This window comes from Vipera berus (genome assembly GCF_964194415.1).
Source record: "Vipera berus genome assembly, chromosome: 1".
Lineage (NCBI taxonomy): Eukaryota > Metazoa > Chordata > Lepidosauria > Squamata > Viperidae > Vipera > Vipera berus.
In genome coordinates, this window is record NC_138202.1 from 300896818 (window position 1) to 300919408 (window position 22591).

The 22591-nt window shown below is 38.0% G+C and overlaps 1 protein-coding gene across 1 annotated transcript in view; it reads right to left on the reverse strand.

Annotated features, from left to right (window-relative positions):
- Window positions 1-726: 726 nt before the first annotated feature.
- The window catches only part of LRFN2 (leucine rich repeat and fibronectin type III domain containing 2), a gene marked incomplete at both ends in the record, with an annotated part of 70082 nt that continues 48217 nt past the window's right edge, over window positions 727-22591 (reverse strand). Inside the window, one exon of the mRNA XM_081314958.1 lies at window positions 727-1648. Within this exon, the coding sequence (XP_081171084.1) occupies window positions 727-1648 (922 nt within the window). The remainder of the gene's footprint in view (window positions 1649-22591) is intronic.

The window sequence follows — 22591 nt, forward strand, 5'->3', positions numbered from 1 at the left end:
AAGATTGGAAAATGATAACACCTTAATTATTAATAATCAATTATTAGATTTTTTCTGGGAAAGTGCTATGGAATTTTTTAAAAAAAGACTTATAACAAGGGAAAGAAAGGCATTGAGTATGGACTGTTGGATTACTATTTTTTCTGGAGAGGGGAGAATATTCAGGTAAACAGTGGCAAGATTTTTTCAAAATGTTGCTTTTAATCTTAATGTTAATTTGTGTGTTCAGGGTTTCCTTTTTCCAGATATATTGGTTATGTAGTGGCAGCTGAGGTTATTTCCCTGTTAGATTTGTGTCCACTGAAATGTTCTTCTCAGACAATGAGAAAATGAAGACAAAAATAATTCTCCTAAGAGTTGAATAGACACTTCTTAACCAGCATTAATCCTCTTTCAATTTTGTTACACAGTTCACTGGGAAACTGGGATAGCACTGAATGTTTCCAGTGAATTCCTTGAGACATTCACACAGATATAAATAATATGTTGAGGGCATATCACCATCTCCTTACACACATGCACACATCCTATAAATGTCTCATAACTTCGTTTACTCCACTTGAATTTTTATGTTAATATTTATTGACCAATATGTTGCTGAATGTGTTTGTGTGTGTGTGTGTGTGTGTGTGTGTGTGTTTTCCTTCTATCACATTTATGGCCTTTTGAACTCATGTCTTGGTTATGTTTGGTAGGACTAAGAATGGAATGGAGGGCAACTTCTATTTACACTGTGCTTTCCATGACCCACTCAGAACTCCCATAAGTTCCCTTTGATTCTGTCACGTCACTGTCATTGTACTGTAAAAGCATACCATTCACTGACAAACTACGTTTTGTCCAAATGTTTGTGATTTTTTTTGGGTAGTTGCAACACTGAGAAGTGGAAAAGTCCCCCATGTCAAAAGAATGGCTACGCTTAGTTTTACCCTCCAGTGGCAACATGAGGAGGCTACGAAATTTGGATTCCTGCTGACCCAAAAGTGGCTCCTTGTCTGAGTGACGGACCACTATGGAAGTTCTTGAGTCTATTGTTTCTTCTTTTTTCTGACACTTCAAGTCCAGAGAGGCAAAAGCTCCCATGAGCCGATCAATATTGTGATGCTTCGATCTTGATGGGGGCCTCCATTTACTGGACAATGTGCCCTGCTCACTTTGGAGGCTGTAGCCATCACAGTCACGGCTGTTCATGGAACTAGAGGAAGAAGAGATACTGCTGTGTGCCGACTCACAGTTAAACTCCATGAGTTCATTCCTTACCACAACTTTGGGATTCACTTGTGGCAGGACTCCATTCTGGACAGGTTGAGATCCATTTGTTTGAGAATAGACGTTGCTAACATTGGCCATCTTACCAGGATTGTTGTTGCAAACCTTGTACCGCACCATGAGTATGATGATAAATACCAGCAGAGTAGCCACAATGATGCCTCCAATGATTAAAATCATGGTCCCACCCAGAAAATGGCTGTGCATGGACTGGCACTGGGGATAGTCCTCTTTGGTGTAGAACTGGGCACAGCCTACTATGTTGGTAGCAGTGAGCGTTGTGGCAGTGTCATCCCACAGGGCCAGAACACACAGATCATAGCCTGTTCCAGAAACTAGATTGTTCACCACAAAGGCTTTATTTGTAGCTGGAATCATCCTTAAAGAGAAAGAAAAGAATAGCATTAGATTAATTTGAAAGAGAACAGTAGACTGGCAAGGCAGAAGCAATTGTGGACTTCAGAAAACTAAATAACAGGTACAACGTTTGAATTCTAAATTGTTTCTTTTTTCACCTGAGCATACAGACACAACAATCTTGTTTATTTCTGAATATGTGATTTTAAAAAAACTCATTCTGCCATGGTACAAGAACTGGCCCTTACAAGATTAGTGGCATTTTCACCGTGGTTAGGTAAATCATATATTCCGGCTTCCTTGTTGCTATTCTGTCCACATATTACAAATCATAATGCCTGAAGTCCCAAATTGACAAAGCACAAGCATTCAGAATACAAAGAAGAGACATTACTTCAGTTTAATATCTAACAAGATTATCAAAATATACGTTACAAGCTTTTATAGCAGACAGGTTATTAGTGCTGTCTGTTTTCTTTTGTCTGTATTTTTAATTGTTTCAACATTGTATCAGATGTAAGCTGTCAGATCTGTTGGAGTGGCCACTTACAATAAATCAAGAAAAATAAATGTATTTGTTTAATTTGTATGCTGCCTGACTCCCTATGACTCTGGGCAGCACAAATAAGGTTATGATTGCTATATAAGGTTGTAATTGTTGTATCTTGTGTATAATCTTGGGGTCAACATTACCTTCAAAACATTTTCTGATGCATTGGTGCTTCTTCAGGATCAAGACTTATGAGATACAGGGGAATCATAGTCTCCTGCCAAAGAATACCTGGAGGGAACTTTCCTCTCCAGAAATGGAAATGTCTAGAGATGTCAAGTTGCTTCCCCCACTCTGCCACCTGGCATCATACCAGCCAAGTGGCAGAGACAATGCAGGCTTCAAAAACACAGATTCAGTAAACCTGTTTATATCCACCAGGCAAAAGCAGTTTCCCCCTTCTGGCCAGCTTTCAATCATTTATTGCATCTCAGTTCTGCTAGATGCATAACAAGCAATGGCTTTCATGGGGATCCTAAGAGCAGTTCTTCCTGAATTGCAAATCAAGAAGACTTATATTTGCCTGCATAGAATTGAATGAGTGTAGCTTTTATTAGTTTCATACCAGAAAGCATTTGTAACATTTGAAGAGCTTTATAGGAACCAACAGAGGCACCTATAGGAAATAAACCAGAGGTAGTCTTTAGTGTTAGTGTTTTATGTATATGAAGCACTCTAAGGAAGACCATCTGAAAATTATCTCCATAAGTATCCTGTTTTCCCAACGTCATCAGTTAGCTCAAAATTTTCAAGCAGAGGAAAAGAATCAATCACAACATGTGGACTTTACTCACAAACATCTAGGAATGTCACAATATGGCAGCCAGGGATAATTAATCACTCTCTGCCATTTGCTCCAACGAAGGAGACAATTTATTCTTTGATGACAAACTTAACAAACGGTTCAGTTTAGCCTCAAGAGTTAACATAATAGTTTCTTAGTTATGTGACACAGATGTTTGCCTTTCAATACTGGGGGACGGGGCACACTGAGTAGAAGGAAGAAAATTCTTCCATTTCCACAAAACCCAGTTGAAGTAAATGTCAGCTTCAGGTTGTCATATGAGTGGAACATAGATTTGTAAGTTACATTTTTCATAAGAAAGACATTTTTCATGCTATGCCTAACAGCATGCTATGCTATGCCTAGTAGCAGAAAGACATTCATCTTTTAATCAATTAACCACTCAGTGGTGAACCAAGAATATTTTTTTTAAATATTCTCCTCCCCCAATGCTGTTGCCCTTTTATTTCGACCCCAAACCACCCCAGTGATGCCCTCGACATGATGTCCCATTGCCTGGAGGCGGTTCGGGTCTGGATGGGGAGGAACAGGCTTCGGCTCAATCCTGACAAGACTGAGTGGCTGTACGTGCCGGCATCTCGGGAAACTCAGAGGATTCCATCTCTTACTATGGGGGGTGAGTTATTACCCCCCGTAGATAGGACCTGCAACTTGGGAGTCCTCCTAGACTCACAGCTTTCTTTAGAAGATCATATAGTAACTGTGACTAGGGGGGCCTTCGCCCAGGTTCGCCTGGTGCGCCAGTTGCGGCCCTATCTAGACCAGGATGCCTTGTGTACAGTCACTCATGTGATCGTGACCTCTCGGTTAGACTACTGCAACGCTCTCTACATGGGGCTGCCCTTGAGGACCACTCTGAGGCTCCAACTGGTGCAGAATGCAGCCGCAAGAGTCATGTTGGGGGTCTCCCGATACTCCCATGTTACACCTCTGCTCCGTGAGCTGCATTGGCTTCCAGTTGCCTTCCGGGTGAGATTCAAGGTGCTAGTAATGACCTTTAAAGCCCTACATGGCATGGGTCTGGAGTACCTTAGGGAGCACCTGCTGCTGGCATCAACTTCCCTCCACCCAGTGCGCTCCCACAGAGAGGGCCTCCTCAGGGTACCACCGGTCAGAGAGTGCCGACTGGTGACCCCCAGGGGGAGGGCGTTCTCTGTGGGTGCGCCGGATCTGTGGAACCGTTTACCGGTTGAGCTCCGGATGGCTCCCGACCTTCGCTCCTTCCGACGTGATCTAAAGACCTATTTGTTTGAACAAGCCGGCCTGGTCTGATGGGTTTGGGATTTTATCACTGTTTTTATGTAATTTATCTGTTTTATTGGGCATTATGGTTTAATCTCTTCTTAATTTTTGTATTTCTGTATTTTAATATTTATTGCCCTGTTCACCGCCCTGAGTCCTTCGGGAGAAGGGCGGTATACAAATAAAATAAATAAATAAATAAATAAATAAATAAATAAATAAATAAATAAATAAATAAATAAATAAATAAATAAATAAATGTCATTGATTACCAAACAGCTAATTAGTACATGACCAACAATGACTAACTAACTCCAAACCTAGAGCTGATCTTCTGGCTAGTATCCTTCTGATTCCTGTTATCAGTCAATATACCCCTTAATTGCCTACACCCAAGACAAAATGACTAAAATGAAGACCCTTGGCCTCTTATATCTTGTCCACTAGTTATTCTGTGCAAGAAACTGAACCATACCATGCTAGAAATAATAATAATAATAATAATAATAATAATAATAATAATAATAATAATAATAATAATAATAATAATAATAATAATAATAATAATAATAATAATAATAAAGTTGGAAGGGACCTTGGAGGTCATCTAGTCCAACCCCCTGCTCAGGCAGGAAACACCAGTGCTTTTTTGGTAAAAAAAAAAAGGTTCCGGAACTCACACATGTCATACAACCCACCTTGCCTACCCTACAAGGTTCCATCCAAAAAAGGTGCCGGAACTCTGTTCTGAGCGTTCTATGAGAAAAAAAGCCCTGGGAAACACTATACCATTTCGGACAAATGGCTGTCCAGTCTCTTCTTAAAAACTTCCAGTGTTGGAGCATTCACCACTTCTAGAAGCAGGTTGTTCCACTGGTTAATTGTCAGGAAGTTTCTCCTTAGTTCTAGCTTGCTTCTCTCCTTGATTAGTTTCCATCCGTTGCTTCTTGTCCTGCCTTCAGGTGCTTTGGAAAATAGCTTGACTCCCTCCTCTTTGTAGCAGTCCCTGAGATATTGGAACACTGCTATCATGTCCCCCCTCATCCTTCTCTTCGTTAAACTAGACATACCCAATTCCAGCAACCGTTACTTATATGTTTTAGCCTCCAGTCCCCTAATCATCTTTGTTGCTCTTCTCTGTACTCTTTCTAGAGTCTCAACATCTTTTTTATATCTTGGTGACCAAAACTGGATGCAGTATTCCAAGTGTGGCCTTACCAAGGCATTGTAAAGTGGTAAAAAAGATCCTTTTATCCTATTTATTTTTTGCAGTCCAATTTAAAGAATTAAAGTTCCATTGATTTGTTCTTACACAGATTACTTTTAAGTTCACATGTACTGTCAATTAAGAACCACTGTTATAAAATATCCCGTTAAATATGGCATTCTAGAATAGTGTTTTTCAACCTTGGCAGCTTCCAGATGCGTGGATTTTAGTTAATAGAATTTCGCAGCCAACATAAGTGTTGCTATTGATGCTAAAAGCTGAAGTCTACACAGCTGGAAGCTCTCAAGCTGGCAAATACTGCTCTAGAGCTTCTGAGCATAGAAAAAGTAGGGGCACCATAAGTTTCTTGCTGAGACAAATAAAATCTTCAACTAACAAAGTGACAAATGTGGTCACTGCACGCAGAACTTATTTATTGGTTGATTCAAAAAGCCTTATTTATCCTGTTGGTTCAAAAAGCCATTGCATGATTCCCATCATTACCAGACAGGGAATATAAACATGATCGTGTTTGTTCCCTAATTCAAAACTAAAAGCTTCTTCCCTGACTATTGGTAAAGTAATGCTTTATATATATTAAAGACAATTTATAAAGATAGATTAAGCATCTTCTCTAGAATCTCCCTTTTGGGAATTCAATATCAGAAGTAATACCAAATGATTAAAATAATGTTAAAAGAAAGCCACCATGCCATTGGTTTAAATTAAACAGCTATATGCCAGTTTTTTCTGTCTAAACAAGGGAAATAGAGTTACAAACATATACTGTGAAATTCTACTTTAAAAAAATAAACAAAGAAAACAGCTGAACATCACATGGATGAATGAGAAAGAACAGTCAAGAAACTGTGATTATCATTCACCTTTCTTGGGGTCATTGTATGATAGTAGTATTGGATGTGAAAATGGGGACATCTAGATTTTAAAAGTTAAACTACAGTTGGCCTCAAGAAAGTTCATTTGCTGATGACCATGTCAACATACCCATATAACTTTCTTGACCCCTGTCTTAGACATTTGCATATGTTACATTCCTGCTGTGGAGTTTGATTTCTTTTAACAGAATAACAAAGTTTAAACGGACCTTGGAGATCTTCTAGTTCCACCCCCTACTCAAGCATGAAACCCTATACCATTTCAGACAAATGGTTGCCTTCCCAGTGTTGAAGCACTCAATTTCTGGAGGCAAGTCATTCTACTGACTAATTGTTTTAACTGTCAGGAAATTTCTCTTTAGTTCTAGGTTGGTTCTCTCCTTGATTAGTTTCCATCCACTGCTGTTTGTCTTGCCTTCAGGGGATTTGGATAATAGGTTGACTCCGTCTTCTTTGTAACAGCCCTCCAAATATTAGAACACTGTTATCATCTATTTATCTTTTCATTAAGCTAGACATACCCAATTCCAGCAACTGTTCTTTATATGTTTTAGCCTCCAACCCCCTAATCATCTGTGTTGCTCTTCTCTGCAGACTTTCTAGACCAAGGGTATCAAACAGCTGGCCCACAGGCTGGATGCATCATCAGGAAACCATGCCCACCCCATTGTTGGCAGTGGCGAAAAAGCTTCAATACGTTGTGCAACGTCATGTGACATCACGAGTTTGACATGTCTGTTCTAGACTCTCAATATCTTTTTTATATTGTGGGGACCAAAAACTGGATGAAGTATTCCAAGTGAGGTCTTACCAAGGGATTATAAAGTAGTACTAACATTTTATATGATCTTGATTCAACCCCTTTTATCTGACTTTTGTCTGGAAGAGATTCCTCCTCCTTTTTCTGAAGGCCATTCCCTCTTTTCTCTGCAGCTCTCTATAAAAGGCTATAGAAAAAGATAGAAGCAAAGATAGAAGCAAAGAGCAGAAGAGGATGATCAGAAGTAAGGTGGAAGGACTTAACAATGGTGATGGCTGCACCGTTGGAAGACCTGAAGGATAAGGTAGGGCAGATTGTCATGGGAAAAAATCTGTCTTTGTAGTACTAAGAGCTGACAGTAATTTCATATGCAGCATTCAGAGAATCTCAGGGATCACACTAAATTGAAACCACATTTTTTCTAAAATATCTCATTAATAATCATACTATATTTTTTAGTGGAGTGCTTTATCAATGTGCACATCCATTATACAGTGATAAAACACTGGTTTTTTTTCTTCCTTTCAGTCTTGTCCAGTGCTCAGAGATTACCTGGATAGGTCCCTGCAGTTTTCCTGCCAAGGTGTTTCAGAAGTGGCTTCCCCATTGCCTCCTTCCTAGTGCTGGGAGAAAATAACTAGCTTGGCTTTGTGCCTAGGCAAGATAGAACTCATGATTTTCCCACTTGTAGCCTGATGCTTTAACCATTACACCAAACTGGCTTTAAAAGCATGGTAAACACTGGTAAACTGACTTGATTCATAATACACATTTGGTATACATGTATCAATAATGTTTTGTTTTTTTAGTATACATCTGCACAGCTGAAAATCACTGCATGGAAGGAATCTATATACAGTTATATGAAGAATCATGCCAACTATTTTTGTAGGGTTTCATTAATGGGTAAATTTGTGTCTCTAACACAAATTTAATAGTTAATAGTAAAAACTGTGGGAGATTCATTGTAGGAACACTGAATGTAGGGCAATGCAAGCAGAGAGGATGGAATGGGACTGCAGAGATAGTCTCAAAATGAACTCTTTTTTCCAGAGACACAGATGCAAATTGTCCATCAGTTCATTGTCTAACATAGGGATCCTCAACCCCTGGGCCACAGACTATTATGAACTGGGGGACACACTTGGAAGTTAGCAGTGGGTGAGTGAAGTTTCATCTGGTTCCCCTCAGGTCCCCCTCAGATCATCAGGCATGAGATTCTCATAAGAACACAAACCTTACTGTAAACTGTGCATGTGCCCCCCCCCATGGAAAAAATGTCTTCCATGAAGCTGGTCTTTGGTGACAAAAAGATTGGGGACTGCTGGTCTAACATATTTTCTTTGCTTCACTTTTTCCAACCTACTTTTTTCACTTACATGATCACAACCTGATTGACAGATTCAGCTCTAATTTTGTTCCCAATGATCTATCTTAATTACATCCTTATGGCTAACATGTTTTCCTTTCTGATTTCTCAGTAGTTATCAGTATGAGACAGAAATAGTTTAGACTTGCACTGGAGACCTAAAGTAGGTATATTCAGCCAACCAAGCTTTCGTACCAATCTGACAGGTAATTCTGCTAGTAATTCTCACTCACACAATATCACACATTATTCTTGGAAATTTTAGTAGGGATTATGTGTTAATTTGGGCATTTTAGATCTGCACAGTTAGATCACATAGTTAAGATAAAGAACCTTACAGGATTTTTTTTAAAAAGCTGATGGATTAAAACTAAAATGAAATTATTGTTTAGCATACACATTGGAGGAATCAACAGTCAACAGAATGTCACCCACATAGGTAATTTTTAATTGTTCTGTTCCTGTAGATTATACAAAATTTTTGCAAGGCAATTGAGCTCGTCATTTGGCGCTCTAATGTTGGAGTCACCAAGGAGTCCAGGAGCTTGACTGTGACAGGCTACCATAGCAGATGTACTGGAGGTAGAGAGATGTTTGTGTTGCTCTCTCCCACTCCAGCTGGTTTCTAAAAAAAATAAATAGGTGTGAAAAATAGCACAACATTCCTTCTGCCTCTAAAGCTTCTTCCCATTCTATCACACTTTGAAACGTCTCCATTCGCCCACTCTCAGTCTTAACAACAATTGAATGTTTATGCTAAATTGATGTCAGATTTTCCATACATTCCAATTTCTGCCCTGCCTTTGGAATTCTGCCAGTCACCATAGTATTAAGTCTTTCTAAAACCTAATACAATGACTGAGATTTAGCTAATAAGCTAAAACGAGATCAGTCTTTCTGTGGGAGAGCGTACTGGTGTACATATACACACATGCAGACATACAAGCACCTACAGCATATATGTATAATTCAATAGCATTTCCTGCAGCGCTGTGGCAATTCAGGATATGACTTGCTCATATTAGTGTTTTGTTCATTTGCCCACCTTTTCTCTAGAAAGGTGGCTTTCGCTTTGTCCTCAAATGAACAACCCATGGCCTGTGACAAGAGAGTGTGGCTGGCTTGAATTTTCATACCCAAAGGGAGACCTAAACTTGGTTCTCCCCAAACATAGTTGATTTTTTTTTACCATCTCACTCTACTAATTCTTTGTTCAGTGTATAACACAGTATGAATATGCAGAGTTTTGAAGCATTGAAACTTTGAACAAAGGACCCTCTTGAAGGTAAACTACAAAACAAAGTGGTCACTTGCTTCTAAGCAGGGAAGCAACCATAATACTTTGCTCTTGCAAAATGTCATTGAGGATTGAAGATTGGCCTCATCTCCAAGTTCATGTGATGCATCACTAATATTCTGCATTGATCTGGGGGCAGGTTACAAAATTCTGCATTGAACCATATAGCAAACTCTTCACATTCCCTCTGCCCTTCCCACATCATTACATGGATCTGGTTTCATCCTAGAAAGTGCTTTCAGGAGTATTTTATCTTTATTAAATTTAACTACTTGAATTATGTTCCTTACTACACGGGTTTTCTCTTCCATTCTTTTCATCAACACTTTCCTTGTTCTTAATATCTCAGTTGCTTCATGGTTCACATAAAGGGTCAGTTGAATATTAAGGGTTTTTTTTAATTTATTTCCATCCTAAGAATAAAATTAATGAGTATTCCTCCCTCTACACCACTGAAGAGTTCTTAAACAAGTGTCAGGTCCATCTCCTTACCTCTACTGAAGTGTGAAACTAACTGCTCTGGATTAACTATGGTAATCCTTTTTTAAAAAATAATAATAATCATACAACCTGTATCTGAGAGATGAATCAACTATTCTATATAATTCTTGCTGAAGTTGCTGAAAAAGTTTATGCCTTTGCTGGTTGCTTTTGACAAAAAAACAAAACAAAAACCACCCCATGATTGTTAGAGATGCTATTTCATCTCCTTTCTGAATTTACAATCTATTATATTCTGTGCACCTGCCAGCACACATTTCTTGAAAATCTAGGGCTTTTTTTTCATTCTGTCTCCTACATCTGTGTTCTAGATAATATATGAACTACCTTTCCCTAAACATCACCTCTGTTTTCTTGCCATTACTTTCTGCAAGGTTCCTTTGGAAATAAAGCAAATCCTTTTTTGCTACAAGAGCAGGGGTTTCTGACCTGTGGGCAATGGAGCAGTAGCCCATGGCCTAATTGCCTCTGGGCGGTGGTGGCTGGCTGGTATGCACCCATATGTGTGTGTGCATAGCCTCACTTGCATGAGCAGTGCCGTGAACATCAGGGATATTTGCAACCCCACTCACGTGAGCGTCGTTAGGATATTTGTGGCCCAAATAGCATGATCTGTGTTTTGATGCTTGTGGCCCCATTTGGATGAGCATTGTTGTGAATGTCACAGATACATGTGCATGCACACGCATGCACATGTGTACCTGCCCACCCACAAAAATCATCCCCTCTTTCTCCCCCCTCTGGGCCGCTAACCTGGAAAAGTTGGAGAACTCTGTACAATATGATTTCTTACCTAGTTTGCACAGACCTATGGATGAATAAATCTAGATTCATTCTGCATTGATTTTACATTCCTTCAAACATTTTTCTATTCCATCTAATATCCACATTAGTTTGCATGTGCATATTTTCATAAAATGAAACTTTTCTCAACATCTTTATTTATGTATGTAATGTTTCTTAGCATTTTAGCATTAAAGTTCTATACCAAAGCCTGAACAATTTGCTAAGCACATTGATTTGTGCTTTAGATTGTAAGCCGCCCTGAGTCTTCGGAGAAGGGCGGGATATAAATGGGATTAAAAAAAAGGGGATGTTTCAAATTAAATTGCTTCCCTTTTTTTTCTTTTTCTGTTTTTAAAAAAGCTGCCTAAAACAAATTCCTTTATCCCTCTAGCAGGGGTGTCAAACATCCGGCCCATGGGCTGGATGCATTATACCGAAACCGCACCCACCCCAGCTCTGGCAATGGGGAAAAAGTCACAATATGTTGTGACACGTCATATGATGTGGCAAATTTGACACCCCTGCTCTATAGGCCCAATGAAATAAATAATCAGATTGTGACCACAACTCTATAATCCTACTGAAAATTGACTTGCAAAGTTTTTATAATATCCATATCCGCATCAACATAACATTAATGTCCACACAGCCTTTGTATTTTTTGCCTTTCCTTGTAACTGATGCAAATAGCTGGAGGAACATCATGAGAGCATCTGAGAATTTTCCCCTACTAAGAAAGAATCTTGACCTCACGCAGAAGATCCATTTATATAAGGAATAATTTGCATTTAAAATTGATTATGTTAGCATCTTTACTGGCTCTCTTACTTATCTTTTATAAGCTCCCAGTTTTCCATATTAAGCTACCATGATCACACTTTCATTAATCTATTATTCTTGATATTTTCTTTTCTCAGTGACAGGCTAATTTTCCCCAGGCAAACTTTACATGTTCAGGTATAAACTAAGTAAAATAAGTATATTAAGCAACAATTCTATTTTCCATATTTCTTCTCAGGGAGACATTATCTTACTAAGCAAAAACTAATGCACCTACTGCTGCTATTTCAAAATATTGAAGTGGCAATGGCACACTAGATGTTGCACAGATGTAACATGATCCTTCCCCAGAGTAGTTATTAAAAGCCAGGGAAGAAAACAATAAGCTGCACAAGAAAATGAAGTACTAAGGACAAAAGATGGGTTAAATGAAATAGATAAACTAGATGAGACAGACTATGTGATCCTACTGTGACCAAGGGCTTAAAAAACAGGGTTAGAGACTTATGAAGTATGGGGAAGTGATAGGGATATGCTTGTTATTTCTCCTAGTTCCTATTATGAAATTAGTTTTCCCACTTAGAGCATTAGATCGGAATGACAGTATCATCCTTTGCAACAAAAGAGCATTGGAAGGAGGCAACACTGCTGTGATTCACAGATATACAACCTAATGGTTGACCACTTCTAATCATCCTGGTTTTCATGGAATTGATTGGTTGGTAATCTCTATCCTGGAATATTCAGCATATGCCCATTTTAATCAAGTTCATACTGTAAATGGAAAGAAAAAAAATATAACCTATCTACACTTACCGTGATTTGCTTTAAGATTCAATAGCAAGGGAAGTCATGTTTAACAGATATAGTTTGGCTGTCCCTGTTCAGCTGAATACAGATGCCATAATTTAACTCTATTTACTTGGAAAGGAATGTGCAACATAGCACATGGAAACAATAACCTAACTGCATCTTGAACAGGGGAAATGTGATCCACCATCATAAATAATAGATTGGGAATGGATAGTTATGAACAGACTTTAAATGTCTATGGCAAGAGGTGTCAAAAGAGGAGAAAGTGCAAAGCCATGTGGAACCTCAGAAAAGTTAGGTGCAGATAGTTTCATAACAATTTGGTGGGTGTTTCATGAATCAAATTATTGCATTATTGCTTTGAGATTCAGAAGTGGAGAAGGATAATCTAACCACATCCAGTTTCTATTTACTTTGCACTTATACCAATTATGCATGCTGACTGGATATCTTCCATCCTGGTTGGAATTTCATAGCTTTGATTTCCAAAATGTGAATGCATGGTAGAAGATTATGGTATTAAATAAATTTAAGTTTCAGTGTGCATCATAACTTGCTTCTTCTTTCAGTAGGTTTCCTCCTTCTCAGAAGAAAAGGGGAGGATTGACAAAATTAAACCCACTCCATTTCACTTCCAGCATATTAGTGTCTCAGTGTATTTCTCCTAGGCTCTAGGTTATTGCAGAAATCACAACAAATTCACACAAGCAAAACAAAGTTTGGTTAGTTTACAGTATATAAAATAACATGGGAGAGACAAAGATTATTAGTCAATGAGTGATTGCCCTGCCTAAATCAAATGATTGTTCAACCAAGGCACCAGTTGTTGTCTCAGCTGCAATGTCTTAAGGCAGCTCTCCCCCAACTCTTATGGCTTGGCAGCCCAGCTGGGGGGGGGGAGAGGGGAACTGGGCTGAATGAGTGGTGGGCTGATATGCATGAGTGGCAGGCCAGTGCACATATTTGCATTAGTGGAGCTGTGCATATGCATTGCACATGCATGCCAGGCCTGCTGCTCACATGATCTGATTCTGAATAGGCCATGGCCCGGTAATGGGCTATGGCCTGGGAGTTGGGGACCCCTGTCTTAAGGGAAAAAGGGAGAGGTTGTGAAAATTCCTGAGTATAAAAGGAGAACTTCCGGTTGATGATTGTGGCTACAACTTAATTCTACTCCACTATTGCTCAGTCACATCCTGAGTAATATTGGAAGAATTTTTTTTATAATCTACCTAGTAGATTAACCCAAACTAGATCAGTCCATTTCTAGAATTCCAGACTGATACCTTGAATTAGACTGGATAATCTATGTATGCATATACTCAATTTCTTTCCTAATACTAAGACCACAGGAACAATGTTCCATATTAGCTATTCTAAAACTGCTAAGAAATAAGGCTCAGTATGATGGAAGAAAGCAGAGGCTGGGCACTGTGTGCTCCTTGGGTTGGAGCTAATCAAGGAGTTGTCGATATCCAACATCTGTATTGATTTTAGGTGTGAGCACTCTTAAGAGTTGTCATCAATCACAGGTAACCTGCAGTATATTTTGGAGAAGGAATCTTCAACTGAGTGTCTTAAAACGAATGTTAGATTAAGGAACTTCATGGAAAGTCACCCAATCCTTCAAGGATACCAATGCTTTGGACTACAAGTTCTTCAAAAAGGATTAACCCTGTTGCATTGCAATCAGTATTGCAATTAGCCGAAGTATTTAATGCTCATTGCTGCTTTTGTTTATTTTAAATTGCCCTTTGATGCACTTCATTAGCTTTGCTCTCGAATTGCAACAATCTGTATTTCAGGTACAGGTAGTCTGCAACTTATGACCACAATTGAGTCCAAAACTTCCATTGGCAAGCGAGACAGTTGTTGTTAAGTGAGTTTTACCCCATTTTACAACCTTTCTTGCCACAGTTGTTAAGTGAATCACTGCAGTTGTTAAGTTAGTAACACAGTTGTTAAGTGAATCTGGCTTTGCTTGTCAGAAGTCACAAAAGCTGATTGAAAGACTCTGGGACACTACAACCATCATAAATATGAGTCAGTTGTCAAGAGTCTGAATTTTGATCACATGGGGATGTTGCAATAGTTGTAAGTGTGGAAAATGGTCATAAGTCACTTTTTTCAGTGCAATTGTAACTTTGAATGGTCACTAAATGAACTATTGTAAGTCAGGGACTACTCTACAGAGCCAATGCTGCACAACTTTGAATTCTGCCTTTTTTTCCCCAGGGGTGAGGTAGAAGCTAAGCCTAGTATTACTTCTACTCATGCTGCTTATTTCCATGAAACACTCCCAGAAGCCTCTTCGGCAGTGGTAAGCATCTTTTCAGAAGCCAAGTACCACACTATTAAACAACTAACCCAAACAACTCCCAGGAACCAGAGCAGCCAACAATGCAATTGCTGCATATTTTCTCATTTTAATTCTTTTCTTCTTTTGTTGAAACATAGGCAGAGTCCTAAATTTGTCTTTTCACAGAACAATTATCATTAGAGTTGATTCACTCCCCATGATTCTCAATCCTGTCTTCTCATCACTCATACATTCAGCTGCCCTTTGGAGAATTTGTCTTGTCAGATGAAGCCCAGGGTGCTTGTTGCCTCATTATTATTTCCTAATTTGATTATGCTCTTTTCAACTCATTTGAAAAAGAGGGAAGAAAAGGCAGAGTCAAAGGCGTATTGATAAGGTTGGTATGAAATGGCAAGCAAGACAGATCGAGATAATGAACATTCCCCCTGAGCTTCAAAGAGAAAGGAAAGCCATGTGAGATTCTGTGCATGAGGGAACATTAATTAATTAATGTTGAAATTTACATTAATTTTCCAGAACTCAGTTACAAAGAAAGAATAAGAAAAATGTTTTAAGGTGATTGTGCAAATAATGGAGAGCCTAGTTTTGGTCGGTGAAAAATGATCTTACTAGCCGGGAGGTTCCTCCCACAGACCTTGCAATTTGCATATGGCATCTATCAATCAAATCAATCAATCTCTATCATCCATCATCCATTTTCTATCTGTCTGTCTATCTATCTACGTATCTATCTATCTATCTATCTATCTATCTATCTATCTATCTATCTATCTATCTATCTATCTATGCAAACATATAGACACACACACACATTTACATACAGACACACATGCACACAGACACACAGACACGCACACATTGCACTTTGTTTGCTGTGGCCCCTAACTGAACATGCAAAAACCCCACAAAACAAACAAATGCACAACCTATTTTTATTTGAATTAATGGGAAAGCCTTTAATATTTTTAAGAATTGAACTTACCTTCAAGAACAGTATATTTAATTTGGGAAGCTCACAGGTTCATCTTGTTTACTGAAGTCTGAAGGGGCATCTGTGACTTCAATCTCTTTTTTTTAATTAGCCTGTATGTTAATAACAGATCTGCCTGAACACAAATATCAGTGGGTCAGTTATCCATTTTCTGGTAACTTCCCATTGCTACAGGATGGGTATATATGACAATTTCTAACTGGAATCAGAAAGCAGAGACATTTTATGTCCCTGTTTTATCCTCTTCAGCTTTTTCCAATCAAATTTGGGACCAGGATATTTAAATGGTTATGTCTTTCCATTCTATTGAGGGAAGCAACATAAAATCACAGAGGACATCTATAGGAGAAACTTTTCAGTAGCGGCATAACATGAAATGCCTTGGCCAGTAAATTTGTCATTTCACCACAAAGGTAAAACCTTTTCATAGTTTTATTTGGCCTTTTGAATATATTTCAATGCACCTTTTTGTCTTCATTATTATTATTATTTTCAATTTGTTGTCAGCTTACAATGTACATATATTACAGGTTGTTCTCGACTTAAGACCACAATTGATCCCAAACTTTCTGTTGCTAAACGAGACATTTATTAAGTGAGTTTTGCCTCATTTTATGACCTTCTTGCCACAGTTGTTAAGTGAATCACGGCAGTTGTTAAGTGAACTGGGTTCCCCATTAACTCTGCTTGTCAGAAGGTTGCAAAAAGCGATCACATGACGCTGGGACAAAGCAGACATCATAAATATGAGTCAGTTGCCAAGCATCTGAATTTTGATCATGTGACCATGTGGATATTTCAATGGTCATAAGTATGAAAAATATTCATAAGTCACTTTTTTCAGTGTAACTTGAAATGATCACTAAACAAACTGTTGTAAGTCAAGGACTACCTGTATTCTTGTTGCCAAATTGTCATAGCTATCCAACTTGTTTGTTGTTGAAAGCTAGTCTTACTTTTTAAAAAAATAGATGAACCTATAGGTAAAAGTAAAGGTTCCCCCGTACATGCGTGCTAGTCGTTTCCAACTCTAGGGGCCGGTGCTCATCTCCGTTTCAAAGCCGAAGAGCCAGCGCTTGTCCAAGGACATCTCCATGGTCATGTGGCCGGCATGACTAGACACCAAAGGTGCACGGAACGCTGTTACCTTCCCACCGTAGTGGTCCCTATTTCTCTACTTGCATTTTTACATGCTTTCGAACTGCTAGGTTGGCAGAAGCTGGGACGAGTAACAGGCACTCACTCTGTTACGTGGCACTCGGGATTCCACCCACCAAACTGCCGACCTTCTGATCGACTAGCTCAGCGTCCTAACCCACTGAGCCACCGCATCTTAAATATCATTTATTCATGACCTGGTGAAAATGAAGTGTTTTTTTAAAAAAAAACAACCCATAAAGCATTCTAAATTTTCTTCTCACTAGAAAGATATCAATCATAATTTAATGTTAATACTAAGAGACAATTACATTCTGCAATATATATGTGACACAGAATTTCACAGTTCCTTATCTGCATTCTCTCTTCAAATTTACTGGCTTGATGAGATTACAAAGCATTAATTTAACAAAGCACTTGTTTAAAACTGATAAAAAAAACTTTGACTTTTCAGTTGCTGGAATTATTTTGAGAGGCAAGCTGCTGACAAGTTAGACAACTGTAGCTTTTATATGTCACACTGCCCTCGATCATTTTAACTACAAGAATCTCTCTATTGAACATACTTCCTCATACTTTGGTCTCAAATCTCCCGTTTCATCTTCTATCTCTTTTGATGAATTATTTTATTTTACTTGATCACATTTTTAAACCATTCATCTTGTTCACAGAGGGACATACAGAATTTTGAAATGATTCTGGGAAGCCTATGATTATGATGCCAACACCTTGAATTGCATCAGTAAGCCAAGTAGCAGTCTATGCAGATTGTAAAACAGCAAGGGCAGATACTTGTGGTGCAAAATTTCTCCTATCACTGCCACATCATCGCATTCTGGACTAGCTGCATTACCAGTGCAACACAGAGTGGGTACTATCATTTCCCTTGATATCCTGCATATATACTTTGCCTTCTTTATTTAAGTTGTTTTGCTATGACTAGAATAGTAGAAAGCAGTGAGCTGTCATCAATTCTCCACTGCCAACATGCAACAATATTAAGGAAGAAAGGCATTGAAAGTAATTCTACACTTCGGTTTACCCAGCCTTTGCAATCAGAACCCATTACCTCTTATTGCTCTTCCACAAATCATGGTTTATTATCAAAGTTAAAAAAAAACCAACACATTTGCTTTGTAGAATGAGAAATGCATCTGTATAGATCCTGAGTTAATGCTGTTTTTCCCCCCTGTTGCCTGAAATTAAGAACTGTATTTTTATTAGTTCAGTTATTTATATACCCTCCAAAACTGCAAATAGCAGCATATCCATTAACAATAGTGTGAAAATCATTCGGCCAATAAAAACAATGATTATAGATATGTATGGGGGAAAATGTATCATTTGATTTATTTTGTGCCTAGGTCAATGCCATATATGCATATATGCATAAATCTGGTCTGTTTTCACATTGTTTTAATGCAGAAAAAGAGCAACTTCATATGAAATTGGATTTACTGTATATTTCTATATGTGGGCATAAAATGAATTTTGTATCAATAGTTTGAAATCTATGTTCTCTCAAAATGCACCGTTCTCATTTGTTTTCAAAATGCATTTTTAAAGCACAATTGATTTTTTAAAAGAAAATGTAAAAAAAAATGGTGCTGCAATGTTCAAGAAGTCAACACATCACTCTGTCTGAATTTGCATTTTAATTGGGAAAATCCAAAATTGTGTTAGACCATAACTGAATTCAGAAAGAGTTATGAATTCAAGCATCCATGCATACAACTATAAACCCTGTAGGTATAACATTTCAGCTAGCATTTTGTGGAGCTGGGCATCAAAGATTTTGACCATGTCTGCTTCACAGGTATGACATGCAATGCCATCTGGAGGATAGCTTGGAAAATTTTTGGAAGGATAGTATGTAAGGCAAAGTTACAATGGTCTGAGGTCCCAGGACTACCATATGGCCTTGAAAACTTTGAACATAGCCTCCAGAGTCCTTTCCTATAGTACTACTGAATTTAAATGAGACAGTAAAGAGAAATTTCCACAAGTATGGAAAGTAACTATGTAAATTTAATTAAATTTCACTGAGATGAGAAGAGATCTGACTTATGTGCTGTCCTCACAATTTTTCCCTCCAGTCCTTGGCATGCCACTTGAAGACCAAGTATGTTCCCCATCACAAGCTTTGGGATGACATTGAGCACCTTCAGAAAACTTCAAGAAAGACTCAACAATGATGTCATTAACCAATCAGAGCAGAGAATTCCTGAGAGGACAATCTGGCAGGAGATATTCTATCTTACTTACTTACTTACTTACTTACTTACTTACTTACTTGCTTGCTTGCTTGCTTGCTTGCTTGCTTGCTTGCTTGCTTGCTTGCTTGCTTGCTTGCTTGCTTGCTTCCTTGCTTGCTTGCTTACTTGCTTACTTGCTTGCTTACTTATCAAATGTATATGGCTACCCATCTCACCAAGGGTGAACTCTGGGTAGTATACAATAATCCAATAAAACTGCACATATATAAAAACATATGAATATATAAAAGGATAGTGTTAAAAATTACAGATGATTAAAATTAAAGTTAAAGTTAAAAAATATATAAAATCCAGGTATGGAGAGAATCAGCATATCCATTTCAGTAATGGAGTCACTGTTAAAGATACCCACTGATGAAAGTAGCATGTTCTGGGGAGACTGTCAAAAAGATGCCAGACTCACTGTCCTTTTATAGAGCTGTGAAATGCTAAACTTTGTAGTTGTCAGAGTATTTTGATCCAAAATCTGTTCACTGAGGGTTAAAATCCTCATTTATATAACAGCTAATTTAAATTCAGATTTCTATATTTTTTAGTTCTAAAGAAGGACATGCAGATTTAAAGCAGCAATTTTCTTGATCTAGCTGTTGAAAATTTGCTTTAGAATAAAATAATTTGCTGATATATGAGAGATTTGATTATATCATGATCTATACTTCAGTACTCTCACAAATGCTTATCTCAAATCTACTGATTGAGCAGATTGCAACATTTCAGCTCTAGCCATTTTTAGATGTTACTATTTTTTTGATCAATGTTAATTGGGGTTTGTTCATACTTCCTTCTCTTCCTATTAACTGCTGGCTCAGTACTTCTTCTCTTTACTTTGGCTTCTGATTTCCTTCTGATTTTAACTGGCACCATCACTTTAATATGCTCCTGGAGCACAGGGGAACTGCCAGATGACTGGAAAAGAGTTGATGCACTTAAAATCTTTGAAAAGGGGGGAAAAACTGGATGCAGGAATCTACAAGAGCAAACAGTTTGCTATCAGTACCTGGAAAAATCCTGAAAAGGTAATCAAACAGTGGGTTTGTGAGCATCTAGAAATGAACAAGGGGATTACAGCAAGGGTTTTGTTAAAAACAGATTATGCCAAACATAGTTTACTGCCTTCTTTCATAAAGTGACTAAATTAGTGGACCAAGGAAATGTGTGGATATAGTGTACTTAGATTTTAATAAGGCATTTGATACCCCTTCCAGATAGATATGCAGTTGGCTGACCAACCATGCTCCACTTAGAGTATGGTCCTTAATTGACCTACCTCCACATGGAGAGAAATATGCAGTGGGGTTCCTCAAAGTTCCACCTTGAGCCCCCTGCTCTTTAGCATCTTCATCAATGACCTAGATGAGGGGATTGAAGGGGTACTCAAATTTGCAGATGACACAATGCTGGGGCAAATTACTAACATTTCAGAAGATAGATTCAAAATTCAAATGAATTATGACAGATTTAAGTATTTGGCCCTGTCTAATAAAATGCTGTTCAGTGGCAAGAAGAGTAAGATCCTGTACCTATGAGAGGGATCTCACTGTCCTGATGGACCACCACTTAAGTATGAGTCAACAGTGTGCTGTATCTGCCAAAATAGCCAATGTAGTCCTGGGTTGCATCAATGGAAAGACAGTAACAAGATCAAGGGAAATGATAGTACCACTCTATGTTGCACTGGTAATGCCATATTTGGAATATTGCATCCAGTTCTGGTCATCACAATAAAATATGCTGAAACATAGAAAACTGAGGCCCTAAGTAGAGTGCAGAGAAGAACTACAATGATGATATGGAGTCTGGAGGTTAAATCCTAAGAAGAGCACTTGAAGGATTAAGGTGTGGTTAGCTTCATTAAAAGAAGAGAGTTGGAAAACATGATAGCAATCTTTCAATATATCAAGGGCTGCCACAAGAATGAGAGTGTTGATTTATTCTCCATAGCACCAGTGATAGGACAAGAAGTAATGGGTGGAAGCACATCAGAGAAAGATCCAACATGGAAATAAGGAGAAATTTCATGACAATGAGAACTATTAAGTAGTGGAAAACCTTGCTTCCCAAGGTGTGAGTGCTCCATCACTGGAGGTTTTGAAGAAAAGATTGAACAACTATTTGATGATATGATATGAGGATTTCTGCCTTCTATATATGTTGCAACAAATGCCATATTCCCTAAAACCTCTGACACTGCATTCTTCCTCTTTCCTTCCATTTCTCAGTTCACTGTGAACCATGTTCCTTATCCTTTCCACTATTTTCTTACTTCTTTCAGCTCCTTCATTTCTGTGTCATAGTATCTATTAACTTTTTAATTTGATTATTTACCCTTCTTTGCTTCAGTTCCTCTTGTAGCGGCCTAAATAAATCACAACTGTTTAAATCATGCACATTTTGCTTTGAATCCTATTTGTTATAATGGCCTTCTGGATACTATTGAGCAGTCCACAAAGCTTCCATAAATTAAGCCCAATGCATTTCAAAACCACTCAAAGTAGCCATTGTATGAATTTATAATCTAGTTTGTTTAGACATTTTTGTGTTTTCCTGAAATCTAATTTGTTTGTGTGCCGTTTTCATGCTGTATAGTTTATATAATATTGTATTCATTTTTTGACTGCAGAATTCCTTTGAAGAATTCTAAAGGTATGAAATATGTTAGGACAATTGTCTGTCTGTATACTTATTGCTATGGAAAGCTGCATTTAAGAGATATACATTAAAAGCAATCAACAAGATTTGTTCTTTTTTACTAAGTCTATAGGTAGTTTTATATAGTCTCATGGTAAATATTTGTAGAAGGATCTTCAATTGTTAACAACTCAGTAACATGCTTCTTGTGAGATGATCTGCCTGCTGAAAGTATGTTTTGTCCTTGCTTCAAGGAACTTAGGCTAAGGTTTAGAAGACTTCTTGTTTTATCTTCAAATCATTGCATATCCTTTTGAGCCTGAAACAGTGACTCGATCAAGGCTAAACACTGAATTTAACAGCTGAAGCAGGAACTGAATCTCACAGAATTATTAATGTTATCCACTTGCAGGTTTTACTTCACAGTCTTTGAAATATTTAAACAATGGAAACATAATTGAAACAAAGATAGATAGAGCCAAATAACATTTATAGCAAAATATATATTTAAGCAAATTGCAACTGTCCATGTATATTGGGAATTGCAGAATACAGATCAAATTTCTAGCACTCAAATGAACTAAGA